This window comes from Serinus canaria, chromosome Z (genome assembly GCF_022539315.1).
Source record: "Serinus canaria isolate serCan28SL12 chromosome Z, serCan2020, whole genome shotgun sequence".
Classification (NCBI taxonomy): domain Eukaryota; kingdom Metazoa; phylum Chordata; class Aves; order Passeriformes; family Fringillidae; genus Serinus; species Serinus canaria.
The window spans coordinates 51,622,975-51,650,374 of NC_066343.1; the positions used below are offsets into that span (position 1 = coordinate 51,622,975).

A 27,400-nucleotide genomic window follows, 5' to 3' on the forward strand; every position below is an offset into this window, starting at 1 on the left:
CGCGGGCGGGGCGTGCCGCGCGCTCGCCATTGGCCGGGCATGAAATGCGGGGCGATGGGCTGGCGCCAGCGTGTACCTTGCGCGGCGGGGCGGGTCGCTGCGGCGTAATGGCCAAAAATATCTTTAAAAGACGGTGAGCTTTGGCCGGAGGCCGCGCGAAAACGAAAACAGTCCGGTTCGCTGGCGGTACGGAGCGGGAGCGCGGCTTGAAGCGCGGCGGTGGAGCTGGGACCTGGGACGGCGGTGCTTAGGGTGGGGGGGCGTGGGGCTGGCAACACGCGTCCGCCGTGCCCGGCGGGCGGGCGCCGGCTCCGGGCCTCGAGTGCCTGTTCGGAAAGGCGGCGGGTCCGCTCTCTCTGAGCCGCCACGTAGGGAGTGGCGGCCGCTGCGCTTCATCGCCGCCCTGGGTGGCGTGCGGGGGATGCCCCGTGTCCCCGTCCCGTTACCTTCCTGACGCCGTCGGGCTGCCCGCCGTTCTCGCGGGGGTTGCGGCGATGCGCCTGCGAGGGGGTGGCTTCCCCGCTTCGAAAAAAAATGCCTCTGGCGGTGTCTGTGTGCTGTCGTGTCCGTTCCCCGTTCCGGGTGAGCTCCGCACAGGTCTTCTCTCGGCTGTTACTGCCGCTTGATTCCTGTAGGTACTGCTGAGTCAGATAGCAGGAGATGGGAAATTAGTGATGATCGAATAGATAGTGTTGCAGAGGATTGGTCTGAGGTTAGTGAGAGCTGTGTGACAAACCTTAACAATTTAAGAGGCGAGTCGTAGTGTTACGTGGGAGGTAATAGCTCTAAACGATTACGTACAACCGGTCTAGTTTGCTTTTTACTCTTTGGTTAATTTTTGAGGGAGTCACATTTGGGGTTTGTTCATATTTTGCATTCTGTTTTTATTCTCAAAATGGATTGCTTTATCGTCTCGGCAATTTTTAATTGCTTAGAAATTTTTATTTGCGTAGAAATTTTTAATTGAAAACAAAGGCAAACAGGATTTATAAAGCATCCCTTTTGAACCACTATTTTGAAACTCAATAGAATTACATAGATGTTAAATTTTAGGTTTATATTTAATGTTATATCTTGCTAATTCCAAGCTGCAAGTCAGTGTGTGTGCATAAATATTTTAAACAGAGATACCAGCTGATGTTATGCATTGAATTTTTTTTACAGCATTGTAATGCAGAATCACTGTGTGAAATCATCAATATTTTCTAGGAGAGTCAACTGCATAGTAGAAAGCATCCTTTGGGCAGGTTAAATTAACACAAAAACTGTAAGGAATCCTTTTACGTTAGGACTTAGTATCACTTAGTGAGTGATATCACCCAAGATGAGTGATGAGGTGTCCTGCATTTCAGTATAGCAGCCGTTAATAATACAAGTAAGATACTATGGATCATTATTTTAATAAATGAGTTAATGCATTTCCTCCCAATTAATTACATGAAGCCATTTTACTTTTACCATTTTTGTTTAGAAATGGGAAAAAAAATCTCAATAAAAGATTCTGAAATCTTTCCAGCCATCCTAATTGTTTTTTGATTGTCAGATAATCATTCCAACTTCCTGAAATAGTTGTATTAGCAGTATTACTAGGTTCAGGACTGGTAGAACTCTATAAAGTCATGTAGTAACTGCTAGTTATGATTTTTCTGAAATAGAATGGTATTCAAAATTATTTGTGTTTTCAGAGGATGTTGTGTGATGCCTTTTCTAATTTTTGTGTTGTTTCAAAATCTTCAGCACAGGTATTCTTCTGGCTGGGTTTTATTTTAGTTTTCCTATTTAAAACATACCTTCCATTGTGCTGAGAAGAAATGATAATATCAGTGTGAAACAGCTTTGCAAGAACATAAATTTACAGAACAGGATGAAGGGTATATGATATAGGGAAAAAGAAGGGATAATATCAACTTAAAAAGGAGGAGGTTAGTTTTTAATTTTATTTTTAAAAAACATTCAGTTAGGAAATGAAATAATTTGTTTTTAAGGAAGGCAGTCTTCTCAATTATTTTCCCAGTTTGGCTCCATGAGCCACAAACATCCTGTCACACCTTCACTGTGGAAGGATAAAGAAAATAGATAATTGCTGTTGGTGCTCATGTGATTCAGATTGGTATTGGTTGGAAACCAAGATGATTCTGAGACTTAGGCAGATAGATTTGCCTGTCTGTTATTTTCTCCATTGAATGTCGGCTTCATTTTTGATGTCCAAGCAAAATAAGAAATACCAAAAGCCCTATGGATGGATTGTTGCATTTAGGAGAGCAAAACGGATTTTTTTAATCCACTTTGAGGTGGTGGTATGTAGAGCCCTCAGGCCTCTGTGGAAATCTTTCAGTACTAGATTGGTACGTGTAAATTGCAGATTGTCCCTGTTAGCCAGGCTATTAAGCATTTTTTGAACTTTACAATACACTTTTGTAAGCTGTTGTTTCTGTGCAGTGAGGAGAGGAAAGTCCAGTTACTAATGTATGTGAGAATGTTATGGCAATTTATTTCTATGCCGTAAAATATAAGTAAAGATCTTTGACAGACTTGTATAAAGAAACAACGCAGAGCAGATAAACCGGGATGTGGTCTGAAGGACTTGTTGAACATTCATGTTGTTAGTTATGTGATGGACAGCTATGAAAATTTCTGGTAAATGTTTGTTATCTGTGGGAAGCAGAGGGATGATGAAATGCACCAGTAACCAGGGAATAGTAAGGGCTGGAAGAGAACTGCCACAATACTGTTATGTGAGGCCTTGCATGCTTTAGATGAAGAAGGAATATTTTTGAAATGTAATTAATTTGTATCACAGAATAAAATTGAACAGAAAGTAGAGAAGACACAGTCAGAAACATAACATTGCAATTCCTGCTGTTGAGTATTACCGGTAATGGTTAATTGATAATTTTTATAGCTCCTCAGTATTTTTGACAGGAAGAATAAGTTCAGAGAAATAACAGAATTTGGTAAGTGCTTATATAGATGGTAAAAACAAGAATTTTGAGTCAAAGCAGTATCAAAATTGTATGATAGGAAGATTTTAAGAGATCTCATGAGAGTAGTGAGGCCTTACTGTTAGAATCACAGAATCTTCCAATTTGGAGGGACCCACACAAGTCATTGAGTTCAGCTGTTAAATGAATGGCCTGTGTTGGGATTGGACCCTCAACCTTGGCTTTACTAGGACCACACTCTAATAGATGACATAACCCCAGTGGCAAAGACTGTGAAGAAACCAGAAAGATGGGTAGTACAACAAAAAAGGTTGTGAAGACAGGAGCTGATCATACTGTGTTTTGGAATATTAGAAATAGATGTGTTTTACATGGAAGATTGAAAGAAAGGTAAAGATTAGTTTCTTTACTCATCTCTGCCTTAAATTATTTTGCTTTTATTTCCTGAAGGATGTCTTGCAGGAAAGTGTAGAGCTGTGTCTTTTTTCACTGAATCTTGTACTTATATGAAGTATTCCTTTGTTGCAGGTTTGCAAAGGATAGCAAAACAGCCTTGAAAATGCTGTCCAGACTCTTCCGAATGCATGGCCTTTTTGTAGCCTCTCATCCATGGGAAGTCATTGTGGGAACAGTGACTCTCACTATCTGCATGATGTCTATGAAGATGTTCACTGGGAATGATAAGATCTGTGGCTGGAATTATGAGTGCCCCAAACTTGAAGAAGTAAGGGTTTAAAATAATTTTATAGTATTTGTTGTTTATCAGTAGATCCAGGGTTTTCTCTAGAATATCATCAATCTCTGATGTATTAGGAGTAAAATAGCCATGCAGAAGCTTCTTCATGGCCTTCTTTTCTTATTTTGGGTTATTAAAAGTGTATGCAATCAGTGATGCAATGACCAAGCATTTTAGTATTTTTAGTTTTTAAGGCAAGACTAGGAGTGATATTTATTTTATTCTGGAACTTCACTTTTAATGCAGCTTCACAATATTTCACAATGGACCTCTGTAGTGTAAAAGCTAACCAATTTGCTTTGTATTTCATACAGGATGTTCTGAGCAGTGATATCATCATCCTGACAATCACACGCTGCATAGCAATTCTTTATATCTATTTCCAGTTTCAGAACCTAAGGCAGCTTGGATCAAAATACATTTTAGGTATTGTATATGATTTTTGTATTTGCTGTATGTGTTTTAATTGTGGGGGATATGGTTTACCTAAATTGGTAACAAATATTAACCTATATTAACCTTTTAATCCTTATGTTCACAACAGCATTATTAACAGAAAAAATGTTTTGCATGTATAAAAGTACTATTTTTTTTTTTTTTTAGTGAAAGTTTGTGTAGGATTATATAAACACTGAAAATGTAATTCTTGAAATAATTTGTTTATTACGTGAAATACTTAAAATTGTAGAGCTGTTTAAGCCAGCTTTAATTTTACTTAAAATAAATTAAAATTTATGGCTTTTATTTTTGAGTCTCAGTTTGAATGCATTACAAATTTTAGATTTTAATACCTATAAAAATAGTGTCTCCTCCAGTTTGTGTCTCAACTGCAGTTAATTCACTGAGACAGGAATTATTGTCATGATTCATCTAAAAGTGGGGGAATTTTGGTTTTTTTTCTTCTTCCTATATATAAACAAAAAATTTCCTATTCTCTTGTTTTTTTAAGGTATTGCTGGCCTCTTCACAATCTTCTCAAGTTTTGTTTTTAGTACAGTGGTAATTCATTTCTTGGATAAAGAACTGACGGGTTTAAAGTAAGTAATGAATTGTTATTCTGGATTTCATGCTTACATTTTTTTCCCTGTACCATAAACCTTGAATTTTAACATGTGCCTCTTTTTTTTCAGTGAAGCTTTACCATTCTTCCTGCTTCTGATTGATTTGTCAAGAGCAAGTGCATTAGCCAAATTTGCACTCAGTTCCAACTCACAGGTCAGGGGAGTTATTTTTGAGGATTTTTTGGTTGGTTGGTGCTTCACTTTGGGATTTTTGTTGGTTTGTCTTGCAGTGGAAATTTTTAATTTAATGTTCAGAATAGAACATTGTCCTATGGCAGGTGATTAGAACCTAGGAGAGCTTGAAGGCCCCTTTCAAGACAAGTCATTTTGCAATTGTATGAGTAATCCAAGTGGAGAGACACACAGGCAAATAGTGTCTTGGGGATACATAAATAATGAAAGGATCAGATTCTATCCAGATTCTGTGTTCTCTTGTCTTCCAGCTGGATCAGTGTTCAAGCGAATAGTAATATGGTAAAACTAGTGTGCTCAGCACTGTTAATTGTACGTATGAGCATGACTTCATTAAATTGGAACTTTAAACCAGCAAAGCTTACAGCTCTTCCAAGGAGGCTAGTAGAGTTCCTAGACAAAGTCTTCCTTAAAATGGTTACTGACAGTGAAAAAGTTAATTTCTGGGACTCAGGAACAGTATCTAAAGACACATCCAGTGTTACACTGTTACTACTAAAGAAGCATATTTTTAGGCCAAATGTAGGCAGAACAAATCTGCCATATGTGTAGACAAGAACATCCGTGCTTTAATACATTTAACACAACACAGTAGGAGAGATTGACAGGATATCTTGCTTGTTGTACCTGGTAATGTTTGTTTCCTAGTAGTCCAAATTCTGAACTAAAGTATATTAAGTGGAATTACTTTGTGCTTACAAAATACTGTACATGGCTACTAATTGTGACAAAACATTATGTGTTATATTTTAATTTGGTGTATATTACAATGTACAGTTTCTATATATGCAATATAATGTGTTCTGTATTACTTTGTGATTACTGCAGGTACAGAATCTTTACTATTTTTAAGAGAATATTTTACAAATAGGTTTCTTCTACAGTTTTTTTTCCCTCTGCTGCCCCAGAAATACCATCACCAGAAAAACAGTTGCAAACTCTCTGGAGTTTATCATTCCTGCTTTCTGGAGGAAACCCTTTTCTTCCCAGCAGAAAGTTTTAGTGCCTTTTGTGACCTCTTTGCTATCAGCTGAGTCTACAGAGTTAAATATAAAATACTAAAGTATTAGTAGTTGGAGTACAGATATGGAGTACAGATTCTAAGAAATTTTGAAATGCCCTGACACAAATGCCTTCTATTTCATGTCTTCAGATTTAGAAGTGGTGTTCTTTTGAATGTACTGTAATTAGTGTTTCTGCCCCTCAGTGTTGTAAAAGCTTAGAATACTGGTGAGGCAAAGGTAGAGAAATTAGTTAAAATTAAATAATTTTGTGTCAATAGACTGTGAAAGTGTAATAACTTAGAGGAATAGAATAGATTCTCTGTATGCTTTCTCAGAATAGTTCATTTTCAATAAATATTTTAGAAGGCCTTACCACCATAATACTACTCTGTTTACTAGTCATGTTATGTATAACTTAATTTGGTTTTTGTCTTCATGTTAATGGACAGAAATCTTTCTTTCTAGGATGGAAGTAAGAGAAAATATTTCACGGGGGATGGCAATATTAGGCCCTACGTTTACCCTGGATGCACTTGTGGAATGTCTTGTAATTGGTGTTGGTACCATGTCAGGTGAGCCATACAGTCTAAGGCTAGTTAAAAAAGGCTTTTTGAGAGACATTAGGATATGGAGAGTTTAAAATAATAGTAAAACTCTCATGTTACCCATGAGAGTGGAGTGAGTTAATATATTTATTTATCTGTCTCCTAATTAGCTTATTTTACTGGTTTCTTGCAAATATGAATAATATATACATGCTGAACCAAAGTTTGAAATACTGCAGCTGCTTTTATAAGATTTGGTTTTACACTACATAGCTTAACAGCATCTTCTTATTTGAAGAGCACTTGCTCTTCAAATAATTTTGGTCCTTTCAGGGTATTGTGTATTAATAAGCTGTTTTCTTCTTTATATCTTAGGGACAAAAAACTCATTTTGGTGCTGTATATATTTTTTTAAAAACAATTTATACTGTTAGCTCTTCCATCCTTACTAAGGCAGTTGTGTAATGCATGTACAACATGGCTAGCATGGCTTTTTCTGGATAGTTGTGAAGAAGTAGGTGAGTTGTATACTGTTACTTCTTGCCTGAACATCCCATATTTGAAAAGGGAGTTCAGTATGTAATGTTGGCTAATTTTTTTTTTGCTCAAATAAGTAAGGAGTTTCAAGCTTTCATGATGAAGTTTAAAATCTTGGTAAACTTAATTTGTATTCATTTAGAATTACACCTAAAATGCTTTTCTGTCAATACATAAATACATACTATGCTTAGAATAAGCCAGTGCACAATGAGTAGGCCTTAAGATCCTTGTTTTTAATTAATCTCAATAGTTCCTTCTGTAATCTGCAATGTCAGTTTGATGATTTCTTTCTTAATCCAGGAGCACTTCTTCAACTATAGCTAATTGCATATCCAAATGTAAAAACTGTCTTTTTATTTAGGTGTACGGCAGCTTGAAATTATGTGCTGCTTTGGCTGTATGTCTGTTCTTGCCAACTACTTTGTCTTCATGACCTTCTTTCCAGCTTGTGTGTCCTTGGTATTAGAGGTAAGGCCAGCTTCATGACAATCTCAAGTTTAGTATTCAGCCCTGTGCTTCTGTAGGCTATACTTTTCATCATGGAGTTACGTGCCAGCATGTTCATGTTCCTTTCAAAGTAAACTTTGAAAGGAACATGAAAGGTGACAGTAACATGTAAATATCACTGTAAATAAGTCATACTCAGTAGTACGTGTGATCTAAAGCAAACTAAACAGATGATACTGTAACTTATTGTCTGTCCAGGGTTTTTCACAGTTGAAAGTCTAGCTATAGACTCTTGGTAATTTGTCAATAATCAAATAAAAATGTAATGTGGGATCTTATTTGTTGGTTCTTCTTATAGGTAGTATATATGGCCTATTTTTGTTATTTTATTGCAGCTTTCAAGAGAGAGTCGTGAAGGGCGCCCTATATGGCAGCTTAGTCATTTTGCTCGTGTTCTGGAAGAAGAAGAGAATAAACCAAATCCTGTGACACAGAGGGTCAAAATGATTATGGTTTGTGGCCCTTTTCACCTGTGGTTATGCAATCACCTGGTGATTTTTGCACCAGGTGCAATCCTGGTGCAAAAATCAAGTTTTTGTTTCCTATAGACTTGTATTCGGCAGCCCGTTAGCTGGACTTACAGTTGTAGTTTTTAATTAACTTGCCCTATATCCACACCTGTCATTTTCCTGCCTATGCCATTTCTCAGACTCTCAGGGCTCTTTCATGTGTACTCCCTTTTACCCCTGCAGTACCCTCATCTTCCTTTGCTTATTTCTTGAGCGAGAGAAAAAATGTGGGTGGGACACATCCAAAGCTATTATACAACAGTGTCACAGTAGGCCAAAAAGGGTGTTAATTAGAGGTGTGGAAAATCAGCTTTTAGAGGCATGAGAAGCATGGGGGGGAAAACCAGCAAAAAAAGCCCAAACAAAAAGAGGACAATATTTATTCTTATTAGGTTGGATACCAAGTTACATTTGAAAAATTAATACTTGTTTTGTGTTTTTGATACAGTCACTGGGTTTGGTTCTTGTTCACGCTCACAGTCGTTGGATAGCAGAACCAGCTGCTCAAAACAGTACTGTTGAAAATTCAGTGGGATTGGATGAGAATGCACCAAAGAGAATTGAACCTAATGTTTCACTGTGGCAGTTCTACCTTTCTCGGTGGGTGGCTTCACAGAAGTGTGATTGTGCTGTATTTCCAACACTGCCAAGGTAGCAACTTGTTGTCCTAGATCACAAGACTTGCAGACTTTCAGGTCTGACCACTCTAGGATGTCTTGGAACCAGAGGTGACATTTCAGAAGGAATGTCAATATTACGCCATTTGTCCAAATTGAAGTAGTCAAGAACATGATCAAGAGTCCTGTATGCATCAAAACATTGTCTTTTCTCACTAGCATCTTTCACAGGATACTGGGAAATAATTGTAAGACTGCACTAGACTAGTTACTTACACAGAGTTTCTGACTGTTCGCACCTAAGTGCAAAAGGTGCAAAATCCATTTTGTTCTATGGCTTTTCCTTCAGCTCAGTTTAAATTAGTATCACCTGTCATTTCATGTTATTTCTGACAAGTCAGAACTTTGTGGTATAGGCATGGGGTTTTTGTCCCTTCTTAGCAGTTCATCTTGCATCATAGTAATTTTAATTGGTAGAGGATGATAAATGAAACTTTGTCTTGTCATTGGGGGACAGGTATCAAATCAATTTGATGTAGTTATCAGTGAATCTTTCACAGTCATTTTTCCTATTGGGGCTGCTTTTTTGCCAGATATATGCAATTCTTTAATGACATCTGAAGATTTTCATGTTGATAGTAGTATGAAGAATGATTTTTCTACCCTAGCCTAGCATGCTTCAATGTCTTGGTAGAAAATATCTACTGACTGTAATTTCTGTAACTATGTGATGATGGAATTATTACCCCTTCTGAAGTAAAAAATGTCAGAATGCTCTTATAAGCAACAAACTGTATATACTCTATATTTTTTGATCATTTTTAGAATGGCCAGTATGGATATTGAGCAAGTAATCACGCTTGGATTAGCCCTTCTCCTTGCTGTCAAATACATTTTCTTTGAGCAAGCAGAGACTGAATCTACCCTCTCATTGAAGAATCCCATAACATCTCCTGTGATGGTACAGAAAAAGGTCCCTGAAAATTGTTGCAGGAAGCAGACTGGACTTCTGAAAAACAATCAGAAATCTAACACAGGAGAAGAAGCTTTCATTCCCAAAGATGAAAGTGGTAGGTAGTTTCTGTAGTTCTGAAGTCTGGACCCATTAATGAGTATTTGGAACAAATTGTGCAATCTTTGGTAGCATATTATATTTGGTGTCAAAACTACAGGAATTTGTAAACCGGAGTTAATTTTTATTATCTTTGTGCAGCTGAAGTCATAAAACCTGTATTAGCAGAGTCATCAAACAAGGCTACATTTGTGGTTGGCAATTCCAGCCAAGTGGAAACTTCTTCATATCTGAGTGGAAAAGAGGAAGAGATTGAGTTACCTAAAGAACCACGTTCTATTGAGGAATGTGTTCGTATACTTGGAAATGCACAGGTATGGAAAAATAACTTTTTTATTTAACCTCTGTTCCACCATCTGATTTAAGAATTGTTAGAGTTCTTTTCCCAGCTTTTAGATAATCCCATTGGTTGTAGTATCATTCTTCATGAAATTAACATGGCTTTAATAACTTGGCGGGGTGTGGAGGTCACAACTAAAACAAAACTATTTAATGAGTTATTTATCAAGTCAGTTAAGGAAGGAAGGGTGGGAGGAGGGGTCAGTTTCATCATTCATGACATACCAAGTCTTTGGAACTTCATGTACATGTACAAGTGGGTGTCTGATCATGAAAGTTTTTATCATATGTTGGCCTGCTGTAAAACCTTATGTTGGCAGTTGACCCCTTTAGCAAAGTAAAGTTGTTACTTTTTTTCTTTTAGAAACATTTAAAAGGATTTTCACCAGAAGAGTCTCTATTTTCTCTCTCCACCCTTTATATTTCCAGGAAGGTGCAAAATTTCTTACTGATGCTGAGGTTATCAGCTTAGTTAATGCTAAGCATATTCCTGCATACAAACTGGAAACCCTGATGGAAACTCAGGAGCGAGGTGTATCCATTCGCAGACAGATGTTATCTAAGAAACTTCCTGAACCTTCATCTTTGCAGTATCTTCCTTATAGGAATTATAATTATTCTTTGGTAAGTATGAAGTAGACAAGCAGAACTCACTGTAAAACTATTTTCCAAACACATGAAGAAGAAAAACATGAACCTGTTGGAACAAGTCCAGAGGAGGCCACTAAGTTGATCAGGGGGTTGGAATATCTCACCTGTGAGGACAGGCTAATAGAGTTGGGATTTTTCATCCTGGAAGAGGAAGCTTTGGGAACACCTTACAGCACTTTGAAATATCCGAAGGGGGCTTACAAGAGAGAGGAAGAGGGACTTTGCACAAGGATGTATAATGAAAGGACAAGGGGGAACAACCTTAAGCTGGAGAAGGGCAGATTTGGATGTTAGGAAGAAATTCTTCACTGTGAGTGTGGTGAGACACTGAACAGGTTGGCCAGAGAAGGTGTGGATGGTCCAAAGCTGGCAGTGTTCAAGGCCAGGCTGGATAGGGCTCTGAGCAACCTGGTCTAGTGAAAGGTGTCCCTTTTTTAGGCAGGGGCATTGCAACTAGATGGTCTTTATGGTCCCTTCCAACCCAAACAAGTCTATGGTTGTATGAAATAAATCCATAGTCATGTATGTGGGTTAACCATAAGCATGGTCAAAACTGATGTAGGAGAAAAAAAAAAAAGGCAAACATGAGGCACCAATGTTAATTGCTGTTGATGTTTTTAAACCTAGGGTGGTTCATGAGTTTTTTAAGTTACCAAAAAAATATTTCCTATCAAAGTATGCAGCTGACTTACCTAAGAAATGTAGAGTTCTAATACTGACCCACAGTTCAACTGAGTGATAATACTACCTGGAGCATAAGTTAATTGAATTTTTTTTTAAATTAATTTTAAAACTTTAAAGTTAGTAACATTTAGTACTATACAGGATTTAATGTAACTGCCTAGTGTTTAAGAGTGTTAGCTGTTGATAGCTGTAGCTGTTAAGTTTTTGAGGTGGCCATGAGTTGCTTTATTGGTAAATTTGTGGGTGTTTTGCAAAGATGCCTTGGTGTAGTCATGGGCATTGTATGTAGCATGCTGTGCTGTACCACTGGAATGTAACCTAAGTGATTGTTTTGTATGGTTTCTGTAAGGTGATGGGAGCTTGCTGTGAAAACGTGATTGGATATATGCCTATTCCTGTAGGCGTAGCAGGACCACTGGTTTTGGATAACAAAGAGTTTCAGGTGCCAATGGCAACAACAGAAGGGTGTCTTGTAGCAAGCACAAACAGAGGATGTAGAGCAATATGTGTAAGTACTGTGTGACTTTAAAAGCTTGGAAAACTTCCTGTATTATAAAATACATAAATATAATGCATAAAAATATGCATTATATAAACCTAGACATATTCAGGTTTATATAATGCATATTTTTGATTTCTTGAAAACTAAAATTTCAGTAATCTTACTTTATCCCCCTTCTGCTTTGGTTTTTAGCTTGGTGGAGGAGCAAGTAGCCGCATTCTGGCAGATGGGATGACTCGAGGACCTGTTGTAAGGTTGCCCACTGCTTGCCAGGCCGCAGAGGTGAAAGTCTGGCTTGAAAGCCCTGAAGGTTTTAAAATAATGAAAGAAGCTTTTGACAGCACAAGTAGGTTAGTATGATGGCTGTTCGAGCTTCATTTCCAGACATAAGACTTCTATGGATGGTAGAAAGATCTCAGTTGTTTTTTTGGAGTACTGCAGTAGAGGATATTACATCTCTGTTTTGGCTGTCCCAATGTTGTGAGTATCTGAGAGGACAGAAGTCACTCTGGCTGTGTGCCAAGTCTAGCAAAAAACATTTTTCACTGATAATGGTAAACTACTGTATATTAATAACAAATAGATATTTACTGCATAATAATTAATAGCATATTAATTTGTCTAAGCATTTTTTAAAAAATCCTAGAAACTTTTTTTGATTTATACTAGGTAGAGTAACTGTAACTGTAGTTATTGCAGAATAAAACGTCTAAGTTTGGTATTCAGCCTTTCAGATGATATTATTAATATTAATTGATCTGAGAGAATACAAGGTAAACTAATGCTAGAACTGAAATGCTAAAACAATGTTAAACAGTTGTAAGAATAAGTGTATTTCAAGCCCTTGAGTTTTCTCCAGGAGTTATGATGATGACTTTCTTGTTTTAGGAAGACTCAGGTATTTTCTTACCTGTTGTGTTTCTTTACAAGGTGTCAGCCAAAAATACATCTGTATTTTGGCCAGAGTCAGCTCATGCTGCTTTTTAAATGCCGTATTTTTTTGCATTTTGAGTGACTTGTGCAGCTTGTACTGTTGAAGATAGCATGCTTTCTGCCTTGCTGTAAAACTTACGTCAGAATTTCCAAAGGCCTCATTATTACTTTATATCTGGTAGTGAAATGTTTCAAGGAATATTAATGAATAAAATTTATGTTTGTAGTTCAGGATATTTTATATCTTGAAGTTCAGGGATAGAAAACATAAAAAGGCAGTGAACACTTTTACAGTGAATATTTTTGTAGTACTTATTCAAGAAAGCACCATCCCAAGGGTTCAGAAATGACTGGACGTAGCACTTGGTGTTGTGGTCCTGTATGAAAGATCATTGTCTGTCAAAGACTGGACTTGTTGATTTACAGCTCTTTTCCAAATGATTCGTAAAGGAATCTGTGATTCTGTATTTAGCAGTGTGATTTGCAAAGATTTACTGTCATTTTGCCACTTAAACCTAATATTCCTATGAGGATTTTAAGTAATAGTTAAATTTTCTTGCAGGTTTGCTCGCCTACAGAAACTTCTCATCAGTTTGGCTGGTCGTAACCTTTATGTCCGTTTTCAGTCTGGAACAGGGGATGCAATGGGAATGAATATGATTTCAAAAGTAAGGACCAGTCCCCTTAAGTATTTTTTAAAAATGTGTATTCCTTTATAAAAATAGCCTAATAACCTGTGACATCTAAAAGACAAAGACAAGACACAGTGGTCTTTGTACAAAATAATAAAAATGTTTGATTTGTTTCAAGTGAAGACAAAACTAGGAAGAGAATGATGAAAGAAAAAAGCAATTTTTTATTTTGTATTTTTGGTAATAGGAGAATCTAAGCTGGTTGCACTGTTGCTTTAAGCCAAAGATTTTATCCAGCAATAATTATTCTGTTACTGTGTTTATCACTTCCCAGTTAATAAAGAATTATGAGTGGCAGTAGAGGTGTTTCACTAGTTTAGCTTGTTCGTTTTATGCAAACAGGGGGAAGAACTTGAGAAGTGATCCTTAGATTGCTGGAATGACTTATGCTGTAAGAAATTAATAATCTTAGCCTTAAGCTTCATTTAGAATAGGCAATCAGAACCATTATAAAAGTGGATCTGATCACAGACAAATCCTAATATAGCAGATTTTCTAGTCTAATTACCTGGTGTAGAGAAGCTCCTTCCACTACATCCAAATTGATTAATTCCACGCCTGTAATGTTTAACTTAGTTCCTATTGTATCTTCAGTATGGTAACCATATGTCCATGTACCTAGAATGGATCCAGGGAGTCTGTATGTACAGGGAAAAATCAGTTATTTCCCAATATAATTCCCAAAGTGATTAGAAAAAAGATAGTCATAATTGTTTGTGTTTTTCCCCCTCCTGTTTCTTGTTTCTTCATTATATTGTGTTATTTTCTTCCACTGTAACTGGTTATCTGATTAGAATACTGTTCCACTGTCCTTGAATAGCTTGTTTTACTCCAATAATGATAAACTTAGCCTATTACCTGTTTCTCTTTAACAGGGTACTGAAAAAGCACTGGTGAGGCTGAATGAAGAGTTTCCTGACCTTCAAGTTATAGCTATCAGTGGTAACTACTGTACAGACAAAAAACCTGCTGCTATAAACTGGATAGAAGGAAGAGGAAAGTCTGTTGTCTGTGAAGCAGTCATTCCAGCTAAGGTTGTTAGAGAAGTAAGTGTCTGCTCTCTTGTTTATAAAAATACATACATTTTGCTAAACTGATGCTTACTTTACATCATAAATATGAACTGGAAATTGTTTTCCAGGTAAGGATAGTTTTAAAATGTCTTTTCAGGTATTTCTGTAGGATAAGCCATTTCTCTTGAGTCAGTAGACACTTCCTTTTTCATTGTGGCTAGTGTGAAATAGTGCATATGTGTTTAATGATGCATATCTAGTTGAAGGCATTGGGATTTTCATGGTTAACCTCTGAAAAATTATGCCACATTTTGACAGATGTTTACATGTGGTATTTTGTCTGTCATTAAACCCAGATTTTTAACCCTTTCACTCATATTTCGTCTCACATGCACCTTCAGTATTTATATGCTTCCTACTAAAATGGAAACAGATAATTAGATGGTTTACTTACTCCAAAGCTGTCTTGGCATCTTGCGTGACCAAGGGTATTGCTTTATAAGCAGTGACAGTTGTATTCTCTGGCCAGCTTGTCCTCCATTACAACAGTGTCTTAGATTCTCTTCTGCCTGAGTTCAGAAGATGGCTTTTGTGTCAGATAAAATCCATTGCCTGTTACCTGGGTGTCTGCACTGGCCATGGGAGACAATATCCAGGAAAGAAGTCACTACATTATAACACTTTTTTAAGATCTTATAAGTGGGTATTTGCATACTGGATAGGGGTGTTTTTTTTTGCTTGCTTTCCCCTAGTGATTGGTCCAGTCCTTTCTGGGAAACTATATAAGCTTCTAGAACTAATATTCTGGGCAGTATTCCACAGTCCAGCTTCACCTTGTATGAGAACTACCATCATGTTGATTCCATTTGATGATGCCCCAGTTCTGTACTGGGAGAGATGCTTAAGACTTGTTATCTTCACTCAACTGCTCAAAATTTTACAGCTCTGACACAGCCTGTCTACCTCCCCAGCTATTCTTATTTTCAAACTGAAAAGTACTAGCTTCTCTATCAGCAATGAGTAAACAGACTTCCAGTATGTCTTTGAACGTGCTTACCTCTGCATCTTTTACAGTTCTACAGTCTGAAATTCTGGGTACAGAGTTGGACACAGGATTCTAACAGGGTGTGCAGAATGGATTTATACATTGCCATAGTTCATGTCTTCTGGGGTAGTTTGCTGTTTTTCAAGTTCTTGTCACTGGCAATATCTTTTGTAACCTCAGGATTTCATTCCAGGGTAGTAAAGGGGAGGTAGTCCTTTCATAATGGGCATTGATAATTTTTAGGTAAATTTGGGAAGGTTTTCCTCAAATCCCAGCCCTGTATGTCACCACATTTACTTATATTGAACTCTTAATACATAAATGTTACGCTTTTGTCGGTGTTGCAGACTTGGTGCAGATGTCTGTAAATACTGTTCCTGCTGTGCAGGAATATCTTAAATTTTGCTCAACAACAGTGTCTCTTTTGACCATCTTTGATCATTTTTATATTAAATTCGGTATAAATCTCTTACTTGAAAGTTTCAAAATACAGTCACTATAGTATAAATGTGCCACTTAATTTTATATTACTGTTGATAGTATTTATTTACCTATGTACAATAGTGGTTTGCGTTGGAACTGGATAGAAGGATTTTGTTTGTTTTCAGTTTGGCTCCATATTTGTATGCAAAACAAATTTGGGAAGAGTTTAGTGTCTGGAAAAAAATTGACAGGAATGTTACAATTATGTAAAATATAACACGTCAAGATAAATTAATGGGATATTTCTGCCAAGATGATTTTACTTGTTCCATTCTGAATATAAGGGAGACTTTGAAATGGAGTACCCAACTGTGAGCTTTTCTCAAAGGCCTGTGCAAGTCCAAGCCCTTTGTACTGACTTTTCCATTGTTACTTGGACATCCTATATTTGAAAGTCTACTTTGGGACAAAAATAAAATGTATCCAGGACAATGATTGAGTCAAATTACATACAGAAGCAAACAAGGGCTGAGGGCCATGAATAACTATAAATAGAGTATTTCTACTCCTGCCTGAGGACAAAAGTAGTAAAAGTGTTTCTATCACTTTGTCCAGGTGTTGAAAACAACTACGGAAGATCTAGTTGAAGTTAATATAAACAAAAATTTGGTGGGTTCTGCGATGGCTGGTAGCATAGGTGGCTACAATGCACATGCAGCAAACATTGTGACAGCGATCTACATTGCCTGTGGTCAGGTAGGTTTGTTTTACACCAGTTCACATTTTTTTTTTAGTTCAGTAATTCTTAATCAAACACTGATTTAAGTGTCTGGATTGTTGTTTCTCCTCCTTGATCTGAAGGATGCTGCGCAGAATGTGGGCAGCTCCAACTGCATCACTTTGATGGAGAGAACTGGTTCTACCAATGAAGACCTGTACATCAGCTGCACGATGCCTTCTATAGAAATAGGGACTGTTGGTGGAGGCACCAACTTGCTCCCACAGCAGGCCTGTTTGCAGGTATAATTCTCAAAGTTGAAAGCAACTTACCTTCTTAAATCAAAGGTTGTTTTCATGTGGTGTGCAAGCAATATTGCGGGAATGGGGCTGCTTGAAACTTGGTGTATTTTATATGAAAATTTTAGAAATGTGTAGTGCATCATTTTCATAGATCCACTTTCTAAAGCTTAGGACATTTCCTAATGTCTTAATAATATTAAAGAGACTCATTGAATGTAATTTAGAAATACTTACTTTAATACCAAATATATAATAAATTGACTTAGATTTCACAGCATAATACTGCCTTGTATTTTTTTCCAGATGTTAGGGGTTCAAGGTGCAAGCCAAGATAACCCTGGTGAAAATGCCCGTCAGCTTGCTAAAATTGTTTGTGCTACAGTGATGGCAGGGGAATTGTCGCTAATGGCTGCTCTTGCAGCAGGGCATCTAGTCAAAAGCCACATGATCCACAACAGGTAAAAAATGGAAAAATTTGTGTATTTATATGCTGGTTTGATCCTGTGACATGTACAGGGGAGTCAATAATGATTATGTGACTAATTGCAACACATGGAAGCAGTGTAACATTTTAACTATCTAATGTAGTTATCTTGCTGTTTTATTAGGTCAAAGATAAATCTACAGGATCTTCAAGGAACCTGCACTAAAAAGGCAGCTTGAATACTGAAATGGCTTTGAAATGAAGATTTTTTTTTAGTAACTGACCAGGTGCACAAGGAAAAAAAACCAAAATCTATGAAGTTTCGAATAAAGATTGCCTTCAACTCAATGATGTCTGTGTAAGAGAAACTAAGAGATCAAGACTTGAGACTAGCTGTGCTTGACCTTCTTCAGTGGTTAGAGGCTGTGAAAGAAGTCCTGTCTTGAACATGGCTTTCAAATTCTTACTCTTAGACATCATTTTCTGAAGAGTCAGTCTTATGTTTTTACAGGTTGAGATTATTTTGCCTAATAAGGTCCTGGTAACTACTAAACTGAAAAGTAATATAATGTACTTTGTACGTTTAAAGTAACAAAACAAAAGAAGTTGGTGTAAACTTGGATTGAATGCACTGGTCTTTGCCATCTTTGTTTTCTGGTTAAACAAGCATGATTTTAAAATGATGGCAAGCCTAATCACTTTCTAAGAAATCCCACTTTTAATTTGTTCACATGTAAAACAGGTCGTAAGCTATCAGACAGTTTAATTGAATGATATTAGTTTAATAGAAATCTCTGTCTATATATAGTACTTAATTTGCTACTGCTTCAGCTAAGCAGTGTTCAGTGTTTAACTCCACAGTTTAGGTTATTCCTTTATGTAAAACTTGTGATCTGTAAAGTTCTGAACTGTTAAATATAATCTGTACTGAAGTAGGGAAGAACAGTGTCTTCAACTGTTTTGGTACTTTGTAGAAAAAAATGAAATGGTAACTTCAAAACAGTTATGTGTCAGACAGGTATTTAAGTAAATGTAATTTCTCAAACATTATTTGATAGGAGTGCATTCAAACAAACAAGTCAAGAACAGATGTTTACACTTACTTAACAAGAAGTCTCTTTAGGAACATACATACACATTGTGTACCTTATGTTGGGGATTTTTATAAGGTGTTTAATGCTTATTCTCCAAGAATAGGTGTTTATCCACCTTTTCAGCTGAGATAAAACTAAGCCAGAAAACCACACTGTTCTTAAAAAAAAAAAGGAGGGGATTTTTTTCTTTTAATTTCCTTTTGAACTTTCTTTTTGAGGTGGGGAGTATTTATTTTAAGAAGAAATCTTGGGTTTTTTGTCAATGAAAAGTACTAATTAAGGGGATTCAATGAAATGACATGTTAATGTAAGAAGCAATTTTTGTAATAAAATACTGTACTTGGACCAGTGAAGCAGTCTCAGGTGTTCTTACTGTAATAAAGAAAACCCAGGTTTATTCTGGTTTGATTCACCTTTGGGAATACTGCTAAATGCATAGCCCTGCCTAGTTAATCACAGGAGAAAAAATAGTAATATGCTTGATGATTTTTTTGTTTGGTTGGTGTTGGCTTTTCTTGTTTGACTTTTTGTGGGGGGAATCAGTCGATTGGGCTGGGTTTCCTGCAGCATCATTCCTAAAGGGGTGACTAGTAGAGGTGCTCTTCTAACGTGCAGATTTGATATACATCATGGTGGGTTGCTTTGTAGTACATTTACACATTAATATCCATTGTAATAAGCTTATAAATGTAATGTGCAAGCATGAAGACATACTACATGCTAGTCATGTTATGATGGCGTGTAAATATCAAATACCATGAATGTTTATCTTCCTGCAGTATTGTTGCTAATTGCTACTATTTTTATTTAAGGAAATTTGGAATTACTTTGTTTCTATGTTCATTCGATGATTTTATTTAACACTGGTCTGGCAATAAATGGTGGTTCAGTGTTCATTTTGGTGGATTTAACTGACATTCTGTCTGGCAGAATTAACTTTTTGTATTATTACTAAACTGTGTACATTTTGGTACAGAACTACTTTTTCAGTTTCAGTAAAACCATGGAAAACACATTGCCTTAATTGTGATATTTTACTTTAGGACTTAGTGACATATTTGTAGACAGTCTAAATTAAGAGAGTTAATGAAGAGACACTGGCAAGCAGTGCTAAACACAGCCAGGGCTGTGACACCAGAACTTCTCCCCTTGTTTGCAGGAGCCTGTCGGCACTCACTTACTCTCCTCACCTTAATTAGGCAATTTGCCCAAGGGGGAGAACTAACTCACTGCAGCATTAGAGACACCTTCTGCTTGGGCCTGTTTGGCAAAATCAAACCAAATCCAATCAGTCTAAAATCGAATTTCTAGAATTGCCGTAACTTCAGTGTTGTACTTTTACTATGGATAATGGTTTCTCAAATATTTTAAAACCCTAGAAGAAAAAAAACCATAATAGTGTGTTTGACTCTGTACCACCTTGCTTCTCTCTTTACCTCCTTTCTTCTCTGTGTGCTGAATGTATTTTACCCTGTAACACACCAGTCCCCTTCTGCTGCCTGGTGTGGAAGTTTCAGCACTGTGAGGCTTGAAAGTGCTGCAGCCCCAGCTGCCTCTAACCACACAGTTGTTGCCCATTTGATTTCCCCAGCTGCTGCAAGGCCCTGTCAGTGAACTGAGCATTACTGAACCTTCCTGACGGAGGGAGCAGCTCCAGCACAGGGGTGCACACCAATGCCACATGCACCCTGAGCACAGATGTGATTCCGGAAGCCTGGTTTCAGATTCCAGTGCTGACCTGGGGGGCTGTGCCTCTGCCAGACTCCAGCACAGGCATTCCCAGGCAGGCATGTGTATTCCTGGAAAAGTGCAGCTTTCTCATAGGAGTGTGCGAGTACACTGGGTGTGTCAGTGCACAGACAGTGGACAATTTTCATCCTTGATGTGAACCTTGCTCATAAGGTGAATACAGCCCTGGGAAAAGCCATTAGAGGTTAGAGGGCCTGTCCTACTCCTTCCAGCTGTCTTTTGGGGTGAGTGAGAGCTCTGGCTACTACTCAGAGTGTTTTTCAGATACGTGATCCTTTTCATCTCCTTTAGAACATGGTTTACTATTTTCAAGTTTGTATCCTCTTTTTGCCTTTGGCTTTGGTTAGGGAAGGTTTATATTGCACAGTGATACATGGTGAAATAAGATTCTTGTCAGGTCCACATTGTCCTGCACACAGAGTAGTGACACTGATGTGCATCCAGTGACATCCCTAGCACTGACAATTCCCTACCTTCTCCTCCTGCCTGGGGATGACTGCTGGCCCCAGGCTCACCTTGCTTACCAGCCTGTGGAAGGGGGGAGGCCTGCTTCCAAAATTAATCTCACCTCAGTGCTCCAAGGCTTTTGCAGGCTATTGCACAATGCAAAACTACTTAGCATCCTATCTTAACCACCAATTTTACTTCAGTCTGCTCTTAGGGGACTCCAAGAGCTTTAGCCCCAGCTTTCATAGGTTGCTCCAATTCCATTCCCACTAAGAATCAGGTCTTCTAGAAGAATATGGTGGGCTGACCTTGTGGTTTGTCACCACTCGAGCAGGACAGGAAAGAGAAATTGTAAAGGCAAAAATTGGAAGACATAGATTGAGATAGAAACTGCTTAGGAGATAAAGTGAGGCTACACATGGAAAACAAAATGAAGAATTTATTCACAATTCCCTACCAGGAAGCAGAGATTAGGCACACTAACAGTTACTTGGGAAAACAAATGCCATAACCACAAATGTCCCCACTTTCTCATCTTATTCCCAGAGCTTTTGGTGCTGGCACAATGCTGTGTGGTATGGAATATTGTTGTGGGCAGTTGGGATCAGATGTGACTCCCTGTGTTCCTTCAGAGCCTCTCACCCACCTCTAGCCTACTCACTGGCAGTGAATGCAGGAGAAAAAGGACAAAAATAAACCCTTGTGCTGGCAACCCCTGCTCAGCAACAGCCAAAACACTGCTGTGTAACCTGTGTTCTTAGTCACTAATTCAGAACACAACCTCAATACAGGCTGCTATGGAGACAACTAACTTCATCCCAGCCACAGCCTGTATAAAAATAGAAAATCTGGATCTTGGCACCAATACCCACAACAAGTGAGATCCACAACAACCAAGTAAAGACCAGGTCTTAGAACAACAGAGGGGTTTAGGTTGGAAGGGACTTACAAGAGCATTAATTTCAACACCCCCTACTGTTGGCAGGGACACCTTCATTAGACACAGAATCACAGAATTGTTTAGGTTGGAACAGAGTTTTAGAATTATTTAGAATCAACGCTAAACCTAACATTGCCGAGTCCACAGGCTAAAAAGGCATCAGCCTGATGCACTGACATGTTCCTTCCTGACATTCTTCCTTCCTGTTTTGTGGCCTGATGGCACACAGTGAAACAGACATGATGCAGTTCTCTTCCTCTCCCTGGATCCTCCTGGAGGCCTCTCCCATGGACACGGTGCAGCAGACAGAACCTGAGCCAACAGGAGCCAGCCATGTTTCCTTTCTCCTCCTTGCAGTGATTAACATCCAGCTCATACCAGGCAACAGCAGCAGAATGGAAAAAATCACCTCTTTCTTATCCACTACCAGAAACATAAGTCACGTTGTCCATCCAGCCTGACCTTGAACACTTCCAGTCATGGTCCAGCCATAACTTCCCAGCTCCAGCATCTCAGCACTGCCACAAGAAATAATCTCTTCCTTACCCAGCTTATCCTTCTGGAGAAGAATTATAGAAGGTCAATCCAACTTTCACAAGCTGGAACACCAGGATGAAAATAACTATGCCATAAAAATGATGTCATTTACCAATCTCTCCCAGGACCATTAAGTGAAGGACCACAGTTAGGCAAGTCTATCATGCTCAGCACAAGACAAGGCACACAAGTCTAGCTTCTAGCTCTGCACCTGGTACCACACAACAGAGTTTGCCAAATTGCATCCATGTCCCCTTAATGAGCCACTGGGCTCCAAGAGCAAATGGAAGGCAATACTACAGTATGTGTATGCCAGAGGCTGCATCATTCTCAATCTGCAGTCTCAGAAACATGGTCTTCCATGGAGGCAGTCACTGCCCTAAAAACGTTCCCTCATCCTCAAAACAACTGGGCAATGTTGCTAACTTCTTTTGCCCAGCATTGATGGCATCAGTTTTTCACACACAGGCCACACCCACCCAACACACAGGTTTATGCACAGGTATAATGATGCTGCTAAGGGCAAAATTTTTTTGAAAAGATACTAGAAACAAGCCACACAAAAATGTAATGGTACACAGTGGAGTCTATCTTATACCCCATCTTTTCTATGAGAGAGCTGGCATAGCTGTGTGAGCTGGTCTAGTTTAACAACACCAGAGGTTAAAATTAATTCAAATTTGGGAATACTGGCTCTAAAAGATGCTTCCTTAATGAAAAAAAAAAAGGGCAGGTCTATAAGGCTCAAGGAGTAACACCACTTGGCAGTTTCTTGATAAACAGAATTATACTTCTTGTAGGATAATCTTGGTTTTCCCTTATGAAAATTGTTCCTGGGTAAGCAAGTCTGAAGAGCAGAGAATTCTAAATTAATTCTTCATAGCAGTTTCCTTTAATATCTAACAATGCAAACTACATTTGGCATTTAAAATCCAGGGAATACAAGCACAAAGCATAGAAAATTATATGCAGCTTTAGTTTTTGCTTTGACAATACAGGCTTAGGAATGGGGCAAAGTCTCAAGCCACCAGGCTGGCTAGTTCACTGAAATAACTCCTTTGGAAACTGTTTGTGCTTTGTGAGGTGGGAAGAAATAAATCATAATGTGCATTACACTGAGGCTCATGCTAAGTCACAAATTACCTGATGTTTATTATGGATTTCTCTGTCTGTGCCGTAACTTATACAACTCAGCCCCTGAATTATCTGTTAACACACAAAATCACTTAAAGAGTAATTCCAACCCTGAAATTCTCTCAACAACTTTTCAAAATGTAAATTATATAATGAAATCATGATGTAAATTGCCTACTACATAACTGAGCAGAGTAATTGTCTCTCAGTATGAGAAAGACACTGGAGTGAGTCCAGAGAAAAGCAATGGAGCTGATGGAGTAGTGAGGAGTGGCTCCTGTGAGGAGTAGCTGAGGGAGCTGGGGGTGTCTAGTCTGGAAAAAAGGAGGCTCAGGGAAGATGTCGTTGCTCTCTACAGTTGCCTGGAAGGAGGCTGTAGCCAGCTGGGGTTAGTCTTTCCTCCCAAGTAACAAGCACAAGCAGAAGAGGAAACAGTCTCAAGCTGCAGCAGGGGAGGGCTAGACTGGATATCAGGAGGAAGTTCTTCACTGAAAGGGAGAAAAGCATTGGAACAGACTGCTCTGCTCTGGCAAGTGGTGGCATGTTAAAAAAGGTGGCTATGTTAAAAAAGGTGTAGATGTGGCAGTCAGGGACATGGTTTACTGGCAGAGCTGGAAGGGTTAGGTTAGTCATTGGACTTGATAAGGTTTGAAGTCTTTCCAGCCTTAATGATTTTACAATTCTAGGAAGAGGAGCCAACGGGGAAGGAATGACATTGAGCTTGGGAAAAGGGGCAAGACAACTTATTGGGAAACTTATTGACAACTGTTTGTCCTCCTGTCTCCCATTAACCTCCCATTATTTTAAATCAGCAATAAATTGATTTTCACATCTCAAGAATGTTCTGCCGTAACAAAAACCAGGGAGCAATCTTCCTGTCTTTCTCTTGACCCATGAGCTTTCTCATTCTACTTGTTTCTCTAATCCCGCTGAATAGGCGGGGAGCATTTCACTCTCTGCCAAGGCTATCCCACCACAAGTCCAGTTATTTCATTCAAGAAAAAATCTCCTCTTCCAAAAGGTGACCAAAGAAAGGAATACAAAGTAATGACTTTATAAACTAATTAAGATACTTAATCCCATGACTGTCCTCTAAACCCCAGAAAATGTCATTGACAAATGGGCCTTTTTGAAAGTTGCAAGTCTGACAAAGCAGAGCAAGTTGAAACTCTCAGTGTTTCAGGAGCTTTTGCTCCTTTTTGCTCCTTTTAATTCCTGGGAAAAGAAGTGGAAAGGAGTTTGTGAGCCCCTTTAAAATGGACTTACTCATGCTGTATGAGATATTAATCCGATGAGACTCCAGTGAAATTTAGCCTTTAATTTGCTGCATCTTCCACAAGTGCTCTAAAGCAAGTTCACAGGGTCAGGAGAGACTTTATCAATCTCAACAACTACCTGAAAGGAGTTTGTAGAAAGGTGCAGATCAGTCTCCTCTCACAGATGACAAGTGACACAACAAGAGGAAATGGGCCTCAACCTGCACCTAGGGAGATTGAGACCTGGACATTGGGAAGAATTTCTTCACTGAAAAGGGTTGTCAAGCATTGGAATGGGCTGCCCAGGAAGGTGGTAGTCATCATCACAGAGGTGCTTAAGGAAAAAATGGATGCAGCACTCACTGCCCTGGTCCAATTGACAAGGTGATGTTCAGTCATAGGTTGGACTTGATGACTTTGAGATGTTTTTCAGCTTAAACAAGTGTGTGATTCATTGCATTAATTTCAAAAAGCTAACACACAGATTTGTGGGGTGGAAGACTTTTTGCTGTTAATTTACTATGAGTGAATGTAGAGTGCTGTATGCTCAATCTGAATGCATTTTTGATAGATAGATGTAACAAAATTGGATTTTGACTTCAAGTCTGTGACATGAATGGGAAAAATTCTGAGATTTTGTAACCTTTCATCCAGTTTACATCTAGCTAACCGTCCCTTCTGCTGGTATTATTTCAATGTGATCATGGCTCATTTCACCTGAGGTTTCCCTGCAGAGCTCTGCTCTGAGCACTTGACATGTGACACAGAGCTCAGATAAAGGCCTGGTCCCACATGGGCAACCCATTTCCCTGACAGAGAGCTGAGTGAGATAGATTTTCAAGGGAGCTCAACAGAATGTAGGTGGGTGGCTGGGAATAACATGTTTACTCTTAATTGCTATTTTTGTTTCTCTCCTCCTCCTCCATCTCTCTGACCACCTGTTGTTGGTGTCTGCTGCATCCTATCTTCAACAGCTGCAGAAGAAGTTTCTTCAGGATACCTTCAAGGTATGCAGGTGTACCCCAGATCTTCCAAGCCCACAGTGACAAGCAGCTCAGCACCTGCAGGACTTTGCTGACTTTTACTCTGCCAGTGAAAGTACTTGGAGATGCTGTGGCTGTGGGGCCACATTTCATCACCTATTTTTTCTAGAACTACAGGGGGATAGGATGACCACTTTGGGACAACATTTATTTTCCAGATTGCACTACTGCATAGATGTCAGACTGTGATGCAAAACTACTTAAGAGTAGCTACAGCTGTGGAATTTGAAAGAATTTTTACTTTGAGACAGAAAGCTGATATCCTCTTAGGTTTTATGAGGCATCTGTAGCAACACTATTATGCACCTCAGCTAGACAGAAGAGAAAATTGGTATCAACATAGAGAGAAGAGAAATTACCCCTCTTGAAATGCTAAAACACCTTTTTAGTAATTTTTACTTTTCTTAGCCATCTTTCTCAATATATTCTCTATGCTAACTGTGTGATGACCACAGAAGTAAAGCTGATCCATATATGAGAGGAAACCTATTTTTTGCTCCTTGAAGCTTAGGAATGCTTTAAAAACCATTACTCAAACCTTTGGTTGACTATTTTCTTACTTTACTTCAACACAGGCCTCTTATCTGCAATGTGGGGAGTACTTACAATGTGCATGCACTGTGGCAGCTCCCTGGGGCGTGGTTCCCTCCTTTGTCAATTCATATATTCCCCTCATGGATTGCACTGCACCCCTCAGGCCACCCCTGCTTGTCAGTACTCCAAACTACCTCTGGTACATCGGGGTGATACAAACCACTACTGCTCTGGGAGGGCACAACGATGCCATTTCTCATTTGCAGGTCTTTGGCTTGTACTAGTATTTATATAATTTTTCTGGGGGGTGGCAGGGGATGATACCACCGCTCTGTAGATACTGATAAAGGAAAGATAGACATACAGTTCATGTTCTGTGCGGCCTAAAGGTTTGTTACACAAAAAAACTGCTAAAAGAAAGGTCACATTTATAACTATTTGGGGTATTGACAGGTACAAATTCAGCTGGTACATATTGGGCATTTCCATCACTTTTTGAAAACAAGAGGCTTTTCTGCCTAGAAATGGTGCACACCCTACTAGGCCCAGATGAGATTTCTTCCTTTCCAAACCAATGAATCATACATGTTGCACTTGGTAACAGTTTTAAACCCAAACTGCTGGAGCTGAAGCCTGGCCCCCAACACGCCAGAGCATCAGCCCCTTTGCTGTTGTTGTAAGAGACAGATCAGAACATTTCTGGTGGAGATTTTACACAGAATTAATTGCATGTGCCACCTCTCCCTGGCAAGGGGTGTGGGTGCAGCCAGGATGACCCCTGATTGCTGGTCCTGCCTGCTGGCTTCCCACTCTCCTCCACTGTGCCCCCGGCGTTGGGGTGATGCTTTAAGGCAGCACAGAATCTGAAAAGTATAAAAGCCAAAACCAGAAACATCAGGGTGAGGCTGGCAGTAAGCCCTTTGAGATTTGGGCCCCTCAAGATCTGAGGTCTTTTTTTTGTTTTTTTGGTTTTTTCCAGTTGTTAATCAGGACCCGTAGTTGAACAGTTATGATTAAGCAATTGCACTGTGAATGCTGCATGCTTGGCTCGTCTTTTGTTTTGAGGAAAGGAGAAGACAATCCCAGGATGAAGGGACTCTCTGGATGAGCACTGCCAGGGGTGAAGTCAGCAGGACTGGGCAGTAACTGAGGGAAGGTAATTCCAGCAGTGGATGACCGAGACCACCGTCTCACTGACCACCAAACCCCGACACA

At 38.8% G+C, this 27,400-nt stretch overlaps 1 protein-coding gene across 1 annotated transcript; it reads left to right on the forward strand.

Moving 5' to 3' along the window:
• The first annotated feature begins 201 nt into the window (after positions 1–201).
• On the forward strand, positions 202–19,558 carry HMGCR (3-hydroxy-3-methylglutaryl-CoA reductase). Its single transcript, XM_050987364.1, has 20 exons — positions 202–219; positions 3,471–3,666; positions 3,993–4,104; positions 4,628–4,715; positions 4,809–5,017; positions 6,385–6,507; positions 7,382–7,488; positions 7,863–7,979; positions 8,485–8,636; positions 9,479–9,723; positions 9,867–10,039; positions 10,494–10,688; positions 11,749–11,907; positions 12,094–12,251; positions 13,397–13,502; positions 14,402–14,572; positions 16,623–16,763; positions 16,869–17,027; positions 17,331–17,485; positions 17,636–19,558. Exons 2-20 carry the CDS (start codon positions 3,502–3,504, stop codon positions 17,688–17,690), a joined length of 2,790 nt encoding a protein of 929 aa, XP_050843321.1. The 5' UTR covers positions 202–219; positions 3,471–3,501; the 3' UTR covers positions 17,691–19,558.
• Positions 19,559–27,400: the final 7,842 nt, after the last annotated feature.

What these genes read in the sequence shown, in the direction of transcription:
- HMGCR (XM_050987364.1), top strand. Translation starts at nt 3,502, where the DNA reads ATGCTGTCCAGACTCTTCCGAATGCATGGCCTTTTTGTAGCCTCTCAT. An exon ending in TGGATCAAAATACATTTTAG is followed by an intron (nt 4,105 to 4,627) that starts GTATTGTATATG and finishes TGTTTTTTTAAG; the next exon opens with GTATTGCTGGCCTCTTCACA. An exon ending in TGGCAGTTCTACCTTTCTCG is followed by an intron (nt 8,637 to 9,478) that starts GTGGGTGGCTTC and finishes GATCATTTTTAG; the next exon opens with AATGGCCAGTATGGATATTG.